The following is a 16187-nucleotide window of genomic DNA, read 5'->3' as shown; positions in this document are numbered from 1 at the left end:
GTATTTAATGCACAGTTTTTTTTGAGGGGGGGGGGGTTGGCTGAGATGAATAGTGACACTTTCGATGCCGTTTAATTTCATGTTCAGCCCCCATTATTACTCCTAGAAGTGAGAATATGTAGAATTATTCAAAAACGACGGATATTAGTATAGTTTCCGTGTCAGTGTTAGTATCCCTAGTTTCCGTGTCGCTGAGATTAATAGTGACACACCCGTTACTGTTAAAGTCCAAATTCAGCCCCTATAGGTATGAGTGGTGAGAAAGGGTGAAAAATAAAATGTCTAAGATGACCAAGATTACTGTTTAATACATCAGGGTTCATCGTCGATTTCTGCGTTTTCAGGGTCGCTAAGCTGTTACGTTTCAAGCCCGATTACAATTATGCCCAAGTTAAGCAGAAACGGGCATGTCAGCTTACTCGGAAATTTACAGGGGCAACGCTGAAGGCATTGCCTCTCATTATTTATTCTACTCGATTCTTTGTATTGTGACAGGAGCAACGCCAAGAGGTTGCTTGTCGTTATTCATTCTAGGCACTTCCTTATTTTGTGACAGAGACAATGTTGAAGGCGTTGCGCCTACCAGTAACTCACAGAGACAATGCCAAAGGCGTTGCTCTTTGTTGCTTATTTTACCCAGTTCTTTATTTTCTGATAGAACATTTATCTGCTTGTACACCTATGATAAAAGGTGTATGTATGTATGTTTGTATGTATGTGTGTGTGTGTGTGTATGGATATTTCACCATAACTGTGGAACGAATGGAGTTATTTCAACCAAACTTGTACATATATGATGTACAATCTAGGAAAAAAAAAGAAAAAAAAACATTGTGGAGTAAGACACCCGTAGCTGTTCTAGTAGATGGGGTAGAAAAGTGTGATATGTAAAAATAATTCAAAACTACCGATATTAATGTTGATTCCATAGTTTTCAGTCATTGATATGAACACTGACATTCATGACGCCGTTAAGTCCAAGTTCAGACTTCACTGTGGGTTAGACACCCCTAGCACCTCTAGGATAGGGTCGGATAATCGAAAACAACTTGTACTGGTGTCGAATCCATAGTTTTCGGAGTCACTAAGATATATATATATATATATATATATATATATATATATATATATATACTGACCCCCGATGCTATTTAAAGTCCACGTTCAGCCCTCATTAACATGGTAGGTGGGAAGAGATGAAAAAATTAATATCTAAAATGATCGAGAATTGGTCGAATTCATAGTTTTCGGGATCGGAAAAATGGCTGACCCGTTTGAAATAACTTTTGGAACATAGTATGCACCTCAAGGTGAGTTTTTATCATGTCACTTCGATTAAAGTTCGTATTCTATGGGGATAGGGTGTTTCAAAATCTACTCTGAAACTAGGGTATTTTATGGGTTATCAATACAGCTTCGTTGAAATGCGTATCCTAAGGGGAAAGGGCATTCAGATATTTTCCATACACTTATTCTGCTTGTGCGAAGAACGGATATTTTAACTAGTAGCTCAATAAATACAACAGAAAGTACAATAGTGTAAATATAATAGAAAAACAAATCTACAATATTATTACATAAGCAAATATCTCTATGGTTTACTTGGGATAATGTTTTACCCTCTTTATCTGTGACTTTTGTATTAAACTTGTCCAAGTGAATAACAGATTCTCTGAAACAAAGAATATCATGTACAAAATTCTATTCTTGGGGTCCAACACTTTGAAAGAAACATGTAATAACCGTTAAATTTTCCTTTTAAACGAAGTTTCCAAATTTGTGAGAGCGAATGAAACATTCCTATTCTGTACACATAGATAAATCGTGCCTTTATGCCAAACGATTAGAAAACAAATCTGTCTTACCTTTTTGTGCCATATTCATTTTTCTTTGTTTTCGAGTTTTCCGATTTCTAAAATTAGTATAAGTTGATATAATGTTCGTTTACTGTACTCTCATATACCAAATTTTATACCATCATATTCAACGGTTTAAAAGCAACAATGTAATGCTAGTTAAAGTTCCTATGCAATATGGTTGGCATTGCTGGGCGACCTAAGATAGTAGGATGGCAATCACAAGATATGTCTGTCGCGGTCTTGAATCCCACTCACGATATGGGTGTTACGTAGTTATTGTTCTTTCACCATTCGTTGCATTATCATCATTCGTTCCCTAGGCCATCTTTAGCCTGAAAGACACAAGGGTTGAATGAAAACCTCAGAAACAAATAAATTATTTAATAGGTATTTTGACTTTTTTCCCTACCAGAATGCTGTTGGTCAATTCCATGTAAGTTAAAGCGCGGCAGTAGGTAGTCTATAACCACTCGACTGGAAATCTCCAGCCGTGAAAAAATCATTTATATCGTTTGAGCAATTTTAGAGATCATCTCGGAAAAACAAACAAATTCAAAAACATTCTTTTTTTACAGTACAATGAGGAGACAAAACAATAATAAAATTTGGCCAAAATAGATACGATCACAAAATTTCATAAATGCTTTTTCAAGGAGAGGGAAATGATCGGCGATTGGGAAAGAAGTGTTTGGAACAGAGTTGAGAATATGCTAGCAGGCAACTTTTTTGGCGGTTACTTTTGTAGTATATAAATAAATAAATAAATAAATAAATTGTCATTTACTTCCGGACGTAAATAAAGGGAATGGGTAGTTTCGGCTAAATTTTCGATTAATGATGTTATACTTTAATTTTAGTTCTAGAAGTTTTTTACGTGAAGTATGAAACTATAATTGAAGAGCAGTGAGCTTCGTGTTTGCAAATTTTGAAAACGAGGTTTATATATTTCTGATAGAAAGAAATTCGTGACTTTTTTCTTTCTTTTTTACCCGGTTGAGATTGTTTCACTGACCATTATGTCAATAAGTTTGTCTCAAGAAACGGATAGGGCTAAAATTACATGCTTTGTTTATGGTTTCACCTAAATAAACTTGTAGAATGAGATTGCACTTCTGAGAGAGGAAAGGATGATTATCTAGGCAACAAATATAGATTTGTTAAAATAGCATGTTAGTAATATTGATCGTTAGTAAGTTATGGTTCAAAATGTAATGTACAGATAAAGAATCATATTAAAATGAAAAATATTATCCTGTTGTAAAGACAAATTAAATACTTAAGATAAATACGAGTATTTTTTTTTCAATTAACTTCAAAAGAGAAATATATTAGACTCCTCTTAATATCCAACACTTCCACGTGATCATACAATCCGCCATAACATAACAGATATCCAAACTCTGATCCTTTTTGTGTATCCACACTAATCAAAATTGCTATTCGAGATCGTGGTTATTAGAATCCATTCACAAACGCGAAGCTTGTAATATGTGTATCAACTTGTCTTGAAACTTAACTTTGACTTGATTTTGAAACATCAAAAGTCAGTAAGTGTAAACCAACGTAACTACAGTCAGAACATTCTTTTTAATAAATATAATCCAGAAACGAATAATATTGTAGATACTGCCTAGATGTACTACTATTCGTACATTTACTTGCATCTATAGCACATTTTCTGTAACCACTTTTTAATACCTCTTCTACAATACAACTACAACTGGATTTCTCTGCTATTTTCACTCTTCAAAATGCTTTTGTCTACAAAATAATCCAAAACTGCCATTTAAGCGCTATTGCATTTGCTACTACTATTATCTCTCGATTATAGCGTCATAATGTTTGAAAGTGAAAGAAATTCTGTCGATCATTTTCTTTTCTCTCAGACCTTTATTTTTCCATTTGTTATATATATATATATATATATTTTAACTTATTGCCATCCTATCGTTTTCTTAGAGCTTTAACTCTCTTGCTTTCATACGTGGTAGAGATTTTGCGCATTATCTTGGTAAAAATATCAAGAAACACATACAGCTTCATTATCTTATTAACTTGGGAGCTTTCGCTGGTAATCTATAGGTTTCATCCTGATTATATGTATGAACTGTGTTGGTTTATAATTAAATTGACAGAACACATGAGAAATTTAACCCATCATGTTATAGAGTTTACTCAACTATTATTTTTTCAGAAGTATTATAATAATTTTGGGAAAAGAAAAACTAATACATATTTAATTTAGAGACGAAAATAAGATTAGTTTATTTTTCATTATGTCATTCACAAAATTTATCCCAAATGCCAATAACAAGGAATGAATTGACTTACTGTGTATCATGATAGATGTAACTAATTAGTCGTGTCGTGACACTTTTTCACTCAATGTTTTCCAGCTTCATAATTATAATACAAAGTGAACTTTACTTCATGTTGTAAACTATCCTGAAAGTAGGCACATAATCAATGAAAATAAAAATATATAAGAAAGAGGATAAACATATGGCGAAATCAAAAGACCTATTCCAATACAAGTACAGTTGTAGCAAGTTTTTTTTTTTTTTTTTTTTTTTTTAATAACATGAAATGTTGCAGTTCTACAAGAACTGTACAATCATTTAATTCGCTACCAAAGTTCAGATTAAATATTTTAATAATTATTAAGACACCAAAAACCTACTATGAAACTACAAGAGATGCGAGTTCTTATATACAATACTGACCATGTGATATTGCTATAAAAGTAGTATATTTTGGGAGCAATTTGCTTTCGACTGAAGTCTAACACTATTTAGAATGAAAATAGATCATTTAAAATTTGCAGTAATTTTGATATCAATATATTTCAAAATTTGATGAATAGATATATGTTTCACAACAGTGTATATAAATCAACAAATCTATTATTAAAGACACATTAATGCTTGCTTATATCATGCCTATTTCAATTGTAATTCTTAAATGAAAAGTAAATTTTGACGAAATTGGTTCACAGAATAGAAATTTGTGTAAATTTATTGAAACAATTATAAGCTAAATACTGAAATAAATCAACTTATGAAATAATCCTAACTAGATTTAAGAAAATAATCTTTAATGGAAGGTCAAGTTACAGATTTTGATGAATGAATATAATTTACAAACTGCATACTTTGATCAATATACTTAGCACATCAAATAGCATATTACTTCAGTATTAAATTCCAAGTTACGTTGAAACTCTAACTTCGAAGTTTAATTGTTTTTCCTGTTTAGTTTCCTTGGATAAGGAGGAAAACACGTCTAATTTTTTCTCAGATCTTCCCGGACAACTTCGACCATCATCGGCCTACCACCCAGAAGACTCTTGACAACACCGTTATTATCATCGAAATGTTCTTTCTTCCTTGTGCAACTTTAATAGTGCAGAATGTTTTTATATCTACGAAAGACTGTTTATTGAAACCCCATCTTCAATTTCTAACGTTTCTTTCTGTTGCTGTTTTACACGTGTTCTAGATTTCACCACAAAAAGATATACTTTCACTTCAAACCCCACTGTGGAACGTGGCATACACTTGAAATCCTGCTTCATCAGAAAATGCTACGTCTTACTTTCTTTAATAATAGAAAGCTGTGTTGTCTGTCAGAACTCACCATTCTGCTTTATATGTAGAGAACGTATCCCTTATACAACGCCAATGCACTGAGCCAAAACTATAAATTATAACACCGAGCACTGGGTCAAATCTAGAAACAATAACAACATACCGATGATCATGAATGTAACACTTATTATACTTTATGCAGCACACACAATATTCACAATTTCAAAGAAATAAGGTCCACTGCAATTTTTAATTAAAGAATTTAATATTATATTGTTTCCTTCAAGTTTTAAAGACTCATGTTTCATATTAAGTTTCTTTTAAGACAACTTCTGTAAATTTAGAGCTTACGGTAAACTATGTATTGCAGATTAATAGAGATACTATTTTATGTTGTGTGTATGCTTGAGCTAAATCTAAACGACTTGAATATGTTTATCTAAAAGAAATCTGAAACTTGCATGCAACTCGTATAGCTTTCACTAAACTTCACAAATTATCTACTACAGAGCATTCATTTTTAAGTTCATGTGTACTTCAAATACTTCAGTTTAGAAGTCTTTTCTAGAAAGTTTGTCTCGCGTTTTGTTTGTGTACAGTCTTAGTTAGTGGTTTTCATATGCTTCAGCTTTTAATTTTCGTTTACTTGCAATGCTTCACATAATCTTTAGCACACGTCTGTACATTAAAACACCTAACTTTGCTTGTGAGAAATATCTATATTGTTCCGTAATCAATGCTTAAATTTATTCTCCTAAGACTGTATTTCAACGTCAGCGTCTTCTGCTGCAAGTGTTTAATGGTAAGTGAAATTCATTCAGCTGTTCTTTTCTGTACTTTTAACGTGTAAGTAACACAATGAACTCTTTCTATGTTCTTCCACTATTACACATGTTCGGCGTCTATAGTTTCGAATAGTATTCTGCTAAACTCTCCTCTTTATTAGTTACAGTGAATAACATTATCAAATACTAGAACCAATTTCTACAAGTACTGCGAAATAGAATTGTTAATAGCTTTACTGTTAACTAGTAAAAAATGATTTGTAAATACACTGCTGGTCATTACAACTGCAACGCTTGGAAAGAGAAGAGATAGTAATGCCAAATATGGTAGACTTATACCTTATGTTAGAAAGATCCAATGATTACATTTACCAGTCTGGGACTTGTAACGGTACATCAAGAGCCTAGCAGAACATACAAAGGTCGGTATCGCGTAGAACCACAACGGACGTCAATAAACGTTGCGACATGAGGGAGGCTTAGGAAAATACCTTCTAGGGTATCATAGTCATACGGCTTCGACAAGTTGCCAAAATTAATTCTCTATAGCCGCAAGTTCTCTGGTGCTTGAGTCATTGTGTAATCATGAGCTAAATGTGTTCAATAGGTGAGAGTTTAAGTAAACACGGACCAAGAAAGTAGTGGAATGTGGTGACAAACGTTACGTGCCACATGGTACATTGCATTTTTTATTTAAAATAGTTCCATTTAGGGCTTCAGAAGTAAGACCATAAGAGTAGCAATACATCACATTATCAAGTTAACGGGAACTGATAAACGTTGCAGTAATATGTAACAGTAGATAATCAATTTTCTAAGAGGGTACGAAGTGCAATGACACCACATACATTAATTTCCTATGAAGGACCGATGCGACAACGCACAATATATACCTTGCCCAGTTTATGGTCACAGTACCACCAGACATGAATGCCAGCATCAAGGTGTTGCAAACAGAAGCGCGGAGAAAGGGATATAGTGCCATTCGGTCAGCTATACCAGGCGTTCTCAACACCTTCCCAACCACTATGGTGTGCAGACAAATGGCATCAAACAACGTCGAACCATACATGCGGTCACTAAGCCTGACGTGAGTGAGTGTGAAAAACAATCCCTAATAGTCATTTGAACAGAATGTCTATCCCGTGATCGGTGGTATGACGGATCAGTTGAAATTTTTTGTCATCTGTGTATTCTAATTTCCTTGAACCACTGATTTTATATTCACATCACTGTGGCTACATTTCGTCAAACGCAGGCACCAATCTACAATCTCGATACGACACATTGCTCCAGCGAAAAAAATGAAATGAAATCTTTGAGTTTTACGTCCCACGGTTATGCCGGTTAGGCTAAAGGAGACGGTGATGATGAGTAATGAATGAAATAGTGGAATGAAGAAAGTGGGAGGAAACGCGAGAACCCCGAGAAAACCCACGCACGCGGTGTTTGTCCACCACAAAGTTCACTTGGCGTTGCTCCCGCGATCAAACGCAGAAACATGCTTGTATGTTCCCCATATTCGACCTATGGATATTTCAACCATCGGGGTCGACTTCATGATTGCAACTCTTACATTTATGTCCTTTCGTCGGTATTTTTACCAGAAGAGATGGTCGGTGCAAGTGATGTGCAGTGGACCTGTCACGGTTCTCTCATACTCTAAACATTCTGCAATCTTGGGTCGATCTTAAATTCTTTTCCTTGTTGGAATTTTAATGGCCAGTAGTGTATGAAACGGACATTTTCAATAATCGCACCTCTGAGACTATTCATATCAAAATTGTCAGTGTAATTATGCAGAAATGTTTCTTCCGGAAGATATCTACCAAATTGATTTTATTTCTTTGTGATGAGCTATATTCTATTCAAAGTGAAGTACTTTTCATTCATTTATTTTTATGTTATTAGGATACCGTAAGTTAATCTTGTGAAAAGTGAAGATTACTAAAAGAAGCGTTGAACTCATACAATTCTAAAAAATAAAAAAATAAAAAAAATAAAAATAAAAAAATAAAATAAAATAAAAACGAAAAAATCTTTGTAATATACCCGTTGGCTAAGACAAACAATTTTTGAAGTGAATCTTAACGTTATCGAAATTAATCTCTATTTCTTGTATTACTGATCATAGTTTAAACCAAACTCTAATATATCCACCACTTTACCAAAACATATTTATTCATTACATTTTTGTGTGCTTCTAGATCAAGTAATTTTTGTCTTCAAGATTGTGTACATAATGAAACTCTAGTTTAAAACAACAACTGCTAGTTGGCCCAAGTCGTATGAAGCATAATTAATTAGGACTACACTGCTTAATACTTTTAGTATTCAGCTGGTAAAAGTGTTCCAATTTTTATGCTGGAGTGAGGTGTAGAAAGTTTTGATAAAAGGAGTTTTATTTTTTATTATTTATTATCTTTTTTTTTTTTTTTTTTTTTTTTTGTAATTTCTTAAATAAAAAGGATAAAGAATGCTTATTATAAGAGACGTATGAAGCTACAATAAAAGCAATATTATTCCTACCCGATAAATCATAAAGTACCAAACAAAAATGCATACGTCCTCTATGCTCTTTTGTCCATTATTTTGGAACTGTTTAACCAATCCAGAGCCCATAAGACACATAGAGCACATAAGACTAAATCATAATATTTTAAAATAGATTTAAAAAAAAAAAATGAAGGTGAACAATATTTGAGAGGAATAACTCTACAATGAGAAAAATAATAGTGACAAAACTACAAGAAGGTTTGACTCAAAATTGTACTCATATTAATATAACTTGCTAATTGGTACCAAAATCACCATTGAAGTAAAATAATGGTAGTTTTATTTTCTGAATTTTATTTTATTTTTGTTCAGTACACATTATAAGTATATGTATATTATATACCTCTAGTTACACAGTGTTACTTCTTGTCACTATTAGTTTATTCATAATTAGAAGCAAATAAATTGAAGATGGTATTGTATTTTTCTACTTACTTTTTGGATTTAGTTTTGTTATTTGAACTTCAAAGTAAAACGAATAGAAAGGAACTAAGGCAATTTTGTTGTAAAATATATGTTTTGTTCTTAGAATTATTCATTCACGTAATTATAGTAACTGTGCTATATTTGGTTTCTTTGAATGTGAAGAATTAGCTTTGTATTGTAACTTTTGCTGTAGATTTGTGCTTATCTCTGATCATTTCTGTGACTTCGTGCATGAGCTCAATATTTCTTATGCATTTTATTTCGAGATAATTGTTAGTTATTAGGGTAACAACGGAGCAATACATTTACGGACATTTATTTACATGTGCTAATTTAAAGTGGAGGTTTGGTAGAACTAACCACATGAAGTCAAACCTCTTAGAAGAAAAACACAGAATTCAAACAAGTGGAAAATGTTTTCAATATTGTGGGTTATTGAATTCATGCACAAAACTAATATTTCCTGAATTCAAAACGTAGAAAATAAGTTAGGCTTAGATATTGAGAGAAGTATAAAATGACTGGAAAAAGGATAAAAATAACATTAAAATAAAATAATTGTTATCAGTGTTAAATTTAGTGTGTCTCACTCGAAAGTAATTTCAAATGTTGCTGTGTAAAAAAAGTAGGTGAAGAGGAAATGAAACAAAATCTGTCCATAACACATCTGTATGTGTGAGAAATAAAATGAAATCACAATGGGTGCTGGATATATCCTCCCAAGCTTCTAAACACATTTAAACACGATGTTTCAAGTTTCTGAATGTGGTTACCAGAATCTCGGGTGCTATTGCTTGGATTTCACGACTAATGTTCTCTCGTGATACATTCTCTGATGTGTCTTAATAGAACCCCTAACTCAATATAAAGACGCACTCCTCAACAGAATAGCGATATAGTTTTACTAGATGTGAAAACAAGCAAGCTCCTCAGTAACTTATCGCACTTTACTGGAAACATGAGCGCGCCAACAACAATGACTCGCGGAATTTGTCTGCTGCCACCCTTCCTCAACGGCTACGGTGTATGGTGTTACCACCTCACCTTTCTCATGGAATACATTACGTTCTCTCAAAATTTTATCGCAACTGATCAAATATTTACACAATGACGTTTTTTTTACCGGGGTTACCTTTGAGTGGGACACTCATTATATTTCTAATTTTTTTAAATAAAACTATCAATTAAGTTTAAAATTTTAAAATTTATGGAAGAATTAATCGTAACTCTAGTTTAGTATTGTTATAGACTAATATAGTAGTTTAAGTATTTAGAATTTATTACATTTGAGTTTTATCGAAGAAATGGTAGTTAAAGACATCGTTATTCTTGGTTCCTTAATCTACTGAATAAACTATAGATACTTGTAAATATTAAGCTAAAGTTAAATCGTTGGTGTTACACTGAATATTGTTATTTAAAATTTTGTTATTTATACTCAACATTTTTATATTTCTCCTTATATAATTTAAAACAAGTAAAGATAATGTATTAAATCAATTCCTGTACGTTATATATTCCTGACAAAAACTAGTATTTTTCTGTTGAATATTGCACTATATATTTTTTAAATCCTTTTTACATTAGCGTGCATAAAATTTTAATAAATAAATGGGATTTTTATTTATATATTTATTTACTTTCATTTCAAATATTAAATATCTATCAGGAATGTATATTGCAAGAAATATAATTTCGCTTCAAATTAAAAAATAAATAAATATTAGTTTATTTCTATCGTAGATACTTTAATATTTGTTTAATATTCAACCTACGCTTGTGTGTTGTAGATTATTAAATTAAATGGACAATGTTATAAATTATCATATTGGATACGTATTTTTTTCTTCAGTTTTCCTCATTGTGTCTTGTTGATTTCAGTTGCACGACCAGGTGAGTCCAATGGAAGCTTAGGTACAGAAAGGCTATCACACTCGTTGCCAGGAAGTCCAGCAGATCATCGACCAAACTTCCCAGAAGTTGTTGGCTCTGCAGAAAGTCTCGTGGGCAGAGTAAGTCCCTAAAACTACAATAATTAGTATGTTTTTTTTTTTATTTCGTTTATACAAGGGTTTAATTAATTAGACACGTTTTACATTAAGAGGAAGGTTTATTCATAATATACAGAAGATATATTGATCCAAAATTAGTTTCAAAAGAGTTTAGTAATATCTTATTTCTGCAGTTTATCTCACGTGAAGAATCCGCAGCAGTTTGCAATGTTCTTCTTCAAGACGTACATTGGACAAATTTATTATATTACTTGTTACAAAATAAGTTGCTGATTCTCCTACTATCATAAACCTGCAATTATATTTTGTATATCTTTATTTCACAGACTGTTTACAAAATTGATGACTCTTACTTGAGTTTAGGGTAATATTTTAAACACAAAATGATCCTAATATATTAGTAGAGAAATAGGAATACAAAATAGAAAAAAATGAAATTAAATAAACTCTTTGAGGTTTACGTCCCACGTATATGCTGGCTAGGCTAAAGGAGACGGTGTTGATGAGAAATGAATTAAATGGTGGAATGAAGAAAGTGGGGAAAAAACGGGAGAAACCGGAGAAAATCCACGCACACGATGTTTATTCGCCACAAAGCTCGCTTGGTGCGAGCTGGGATCGAACCAGAAGCCTCATGTATCAGAGATGAGTGCTCCACCACTGAGCCACTGCGGCCCCGAATAGAAAATAGGAATTGTATCAAGTTGGCTAAGGACAGAAGTTAATGGAGAACTTTTTCGTGAATGCGGCCTTGAATCTTCGCGTTTCATAGGTGATAGAGCTAATTAGTTATGTATCAAATAGATATTTCTCTTGAACAATGCCAAGAGTGGATATAAGCGTTCCACCCAAAATTTCACCGTCCAACATGTTTGCTATCGCTATTAATAAATTTTAAAGTGAAAAATAACATAAATAAATAATCTCAGAAATAAATAAAATAAATAAACAAAGGCGAAGAATAAAACAGTGACTCTAACTAAACGTCACTTTTTGTTATTAGTTCTCTATGGATATTCGAGTACACTTAAAAGCCTCTAGAATCGAGAACAGAGAGAAAACGAGATAATGGTGCTCTGCTGGCATCTTCAGTCAGCTTATTTGGCAAAATCTTTGTATTACACTTTCTGTGAGAAAGACCTCTCTTTGACATCGATATCACAAAATCTGCTTGACAATCTGGCTGTGGATGTTGAACATGTAACGCAGGTTTTCAAAATTTAACTTATTTTACTATCAAAGTCTAGAGGGAGGATCACCCTTCATTAATTTTATAAGTTTTGTAGTTTTGCGCAACTTTTGTTTTTAAATTTTTAATGTGAAATTTATTTTGGAAATTTCTAAAGTGTTATTGTGTACGGTAACTGGAAATTCAAAATGTGCAATAATTCCGTGAGTTCAGCCTTGTTATAAAACATATCAAGCATCTTAATTTCGCTTTACAAAAATTCGTAAGTTACAGCAAAAATTTTATATTGTTCATGATTATATACACCGTAAATAACTTTTTATTTCCTTAAAAATTAAATGGCTCATTGGAGTAGTTGTAGCAGGTATTTTACAGTCACTGGCTATCTCTTTTTATGCATCTCCCTCTTTAATTATATATGCGTATCTTCCTTATTGTTTTCCAAAGCTAGACTACTTCTACATGTGTTACAATGTAATTTTTGTTAAGATTTCTTTATTATGTTAATTCGAATTATACATTAACGGGATGTTTTCACTTTACTAGGTACTTGTTGAACAAGGCTTGGGAAAATACTGTGATCCTGATTTTGTACGATATACTTCCCGTGAAATGCAAGAAGCGCTAGATATGACTCAAGAGGAAATGGATAGGGCTGCTCATCGCCTTTTACTACAGGAACGTCAAGGACGACCACTGTCTTTCCACGGTCCCTCTGGTGTGCGGGATGAATCACCCCGACAAAGGAACAGGGATCTGGAGTATGGGGTTGATCCAGATCCTCACTTATAGCAGGAACCGCATTCGTCTGGGGTAATTTGGATACCCCATTCTTTAACATATGATGTGCACCATTCGCCTGTGACTCCACATTGGAGCGAAAAGGCAAGGTGTCCACAAATTAGGTGTTCCATGGGAGTGCCGGAAATGGCAGGTTCATATTGTGTCCGTTGGACACACCTGCCTCAAGTATTGTTATTTTCGACAATGAGAATGTTGTGCGTGGTGAATTCCACAGATGTGGCAGCTGGATTTTCAAGAATGGAGGTTATAGTTTTGATGCATGTTTACTTTCAGGAGGATGGGTCAAGACGTTTATTATTTGTATCACGGATAGTTGAATCAAAGTGATATAGTTTTTGTGGTGGTGTTTGGTTATGAAGCAGAGCTACCCTTTGAAACTGAAGCTGTGTTTATGAAGCCGTCTTCATTTATAAAAGGTTTGGGTTAACCAAGTGCCTAACAGCTGTGTAGGATGACAACACAGCATTCTTCCTTCTGGTTCAAGGAAGATTTTTCAAACTTCTGATGTGTTTGTTTTTCCCTGTGTCAGTTATATTGATAACAATCGAAATTTATTTCTCCTTCCTTCCCACAATGAGGTGATGGATTGTTTTGTTTCTATACAATATAAATAATATCAGGACATGAATCTTCTGCAATTCCTTGTTTTATAGTCTCCAGACTGCGACAAGAGTGTGTGTATATGTGCTCTAAATATGAGGGTCGCATTAAAATAAGTAATTTTCTTGATGTAATGTTTTATGTTAGTAAACACCGGTAAAAATACTTCCTTTTTAGTATGACATTAAAGTGGTAATTGAAGTGCTTCATTTACGCATATAATGTAAATATAATCATATATTTTCATCATTGTGATGTTGAACTCTTAGAAATCTGGCATGACTGGCAGGTCCAGGTAGGAAAAAAAAAATGTATGAAATAGCATACATTTCGGAGAAATTATTGCCTTGAAAGTTTTGGATTAATTTCCGCAATGCTTTCAGGTCTTATGATTGATTCTATAGAAAGAAAACTTAACAATATTGTGTTCTCATTCAAAATGGTGCTGCCCTTGTACTTACGTGACTTGTTCCTTACTCTTGTTGAGAACCAATATATAATATATAAATTATTTATAATCTACTTATAAAATTTGCTAATTTATTACAAGCTATCATTGCAACAATTTTTGACAGAATCTTTATTCTGTCTTTTCATTGTTATTTCCAGTTTGATAACAAGATGTCTAAATAATATTGCATTAGATACTAATAGGGTTAGAGGAATAAAAACTCTTCCCTATGTATTATAGTAATTCTATAAAGAATGTAACAGAATCTAGAAAAAAATTTGTGTTCAGAATATCTTGTATACTGATCATCACCTATTCGTAAAAAACTAGATATGTTTTTATATGGTATATATGATGGTGGGAAAAGTTGCTCTCATATTTTCATAGTCCCATAAAATCCCCTTTACTACTTTTGTAACTTCTAGACTGAAATAAATTAATTTGGAACCCGAAGGGAAAAATAATTGTATATAGAAATACCTATCGATCTATCTATCTAACTAATTAATTAATATATATATATATATATATATATATATATATATATATATATATATTTAGACATGCATACATACGTACATATTAGTATTTTGCATCAGCATTTTCCATTAAAATTGTTAACAATCAATAATGTTCAATATATATATTTGGGCTCTCATTTTTTAAAAATTTTTTTGTTATTCTGGAGAGAACAAATAATATTTTCTGAAAAAAAAACTCATAATCAACTAAAAAAGAACCTCACACTATACACCACATTCAGCATTATTTTCATGGGCTTCGGGATTGTTATAGAAACCATCAATACTAAATAAGAAATTAATTTTTGCCTTGATTCTCTGCAAATATAATCAAAAGAACTCTGGTATTTACATTGAAGATGGAACATCGACCATTATTCTTTTATTAAAATGTCTCTCCAGATGACAATCGTAAAAAAAAAAAAACAGTTGATAACAGTATTTTCATAGAAGAAATAATAAAAATACACCCTAAACATGAAAAAAAACTGATTGGGGAGTATGTCCTATGTGATAGGGATATATATTTATATATATATGTATATATATATGTATATATATATGTATATATATATATATGTATATGTATATGTATATGTATATATATATATATATGTATGTATACATGTATATATATATATATATATATCCTGAATGTCTTGATTTGTATAAAAATGTACAGAGTTGTTTATACAAATGATTTTTGTCATGGATTTGTACAGGACTGTAAAGATTGTTCCCAATAAAATTTGAGCTTTACAGTTTGTCCATTTTATTTCGTTACTCAAATGATTCAATTCGATCTCTATTCTATTTTGCCCATTATTCCATAAGCAATAACTTTATTATTATTATTATTATTATTATTATTATTATTATTATTATTATTATTATTATTATTATTATTATTATTAATATTATTTTGTAAATACATAATAATGGAGATTCATTTGAAGTAGAACCCTCAGTTTTCAAATTATATGGACATTTCTAACGTACAAGGAAGTTCAATTTCGCTTGCAAATCGTTCCGGTACTAAACACATTTTCTTTTCAGAGATACAATATTTTCCATTCCTTGTAAGTTACAGAAACTATATATAAAAAAGGATAAAGACATACGGAATAAATTTATATGACAATGGCTTACCTTAGCAAAACCCTTAATTTTGAAAGAGATAATTTGGATTACTTTTAAGTACTTTATTTTGAATCTTTGAGAATATTGACTTTAGGAATTTTACACATTGTAACACACACACACACACACACAATCTAATACTAAAAGAATGTTATTTTTTGTCACATCAAAACCAATTGTAAGAGCTAAAGGCTTTAAACAAAGAGTGCAGTTGATGGGCGTGGTCGAAGAACTTGATAACCCTTATTCCGATTTCG

The 16187-nt window shown here is 32.1% G+C and overlaps 1 protein-coding gene across 22 annotated transcripts in view; it reads left to right on the top strand.

The window, feature by feature from the left end:
• Ca-alpha1D (Ca[2+]-channel protein alpha[[1]] subunit D) overlaps nucleotides 1–15549 on the top strand; it is an 836510-nt gene extending 820961 nt beyond the window's left edge. For all 22 annotated transcript variants that reach the window (XM_081762817.1, XM_081762798.1, XM_081762799.1 and 19 more), the window contains 2 exons: nucleotides 11095–11225; nucleotides 12961–15549. In XM_081762817.1, coding sequence (XP_081618943.1) covers nucleotides 11095–11225; nucleotides 12961–13206 — 377 coding nt within the window. In that variant the 3' untranslated portion in view covers nucleotides 13207–15549. The remainder of the gene's footprint in view (nucleotides 1–11094; nucleotides 11226–12960) is intronic.
• The last annotated feature ends 638 nt before the right edge of the window (nucleotides 15550–16187 follow it).

This window comes from Thermobia domestica, chromosome 6, assembly GCF_964235325.1.
Source record: "Thermobia domestica chromosome 6, izTheDome1.hap1.1, whole genome shotgun sequence".
In the NCBI taxonomy this organism is placed as follows: domain Eukaryota; kingdom Metazoa; phylum Arthropoda; class Insecta; order Zygentoma; family Lepismatidae; genus Thermobia; species Thermobia domestica.
Note: the sequence above shows the minus strand (reverse complement) of the source record. Positions and strands in the feature narration are given on the sequence as shown.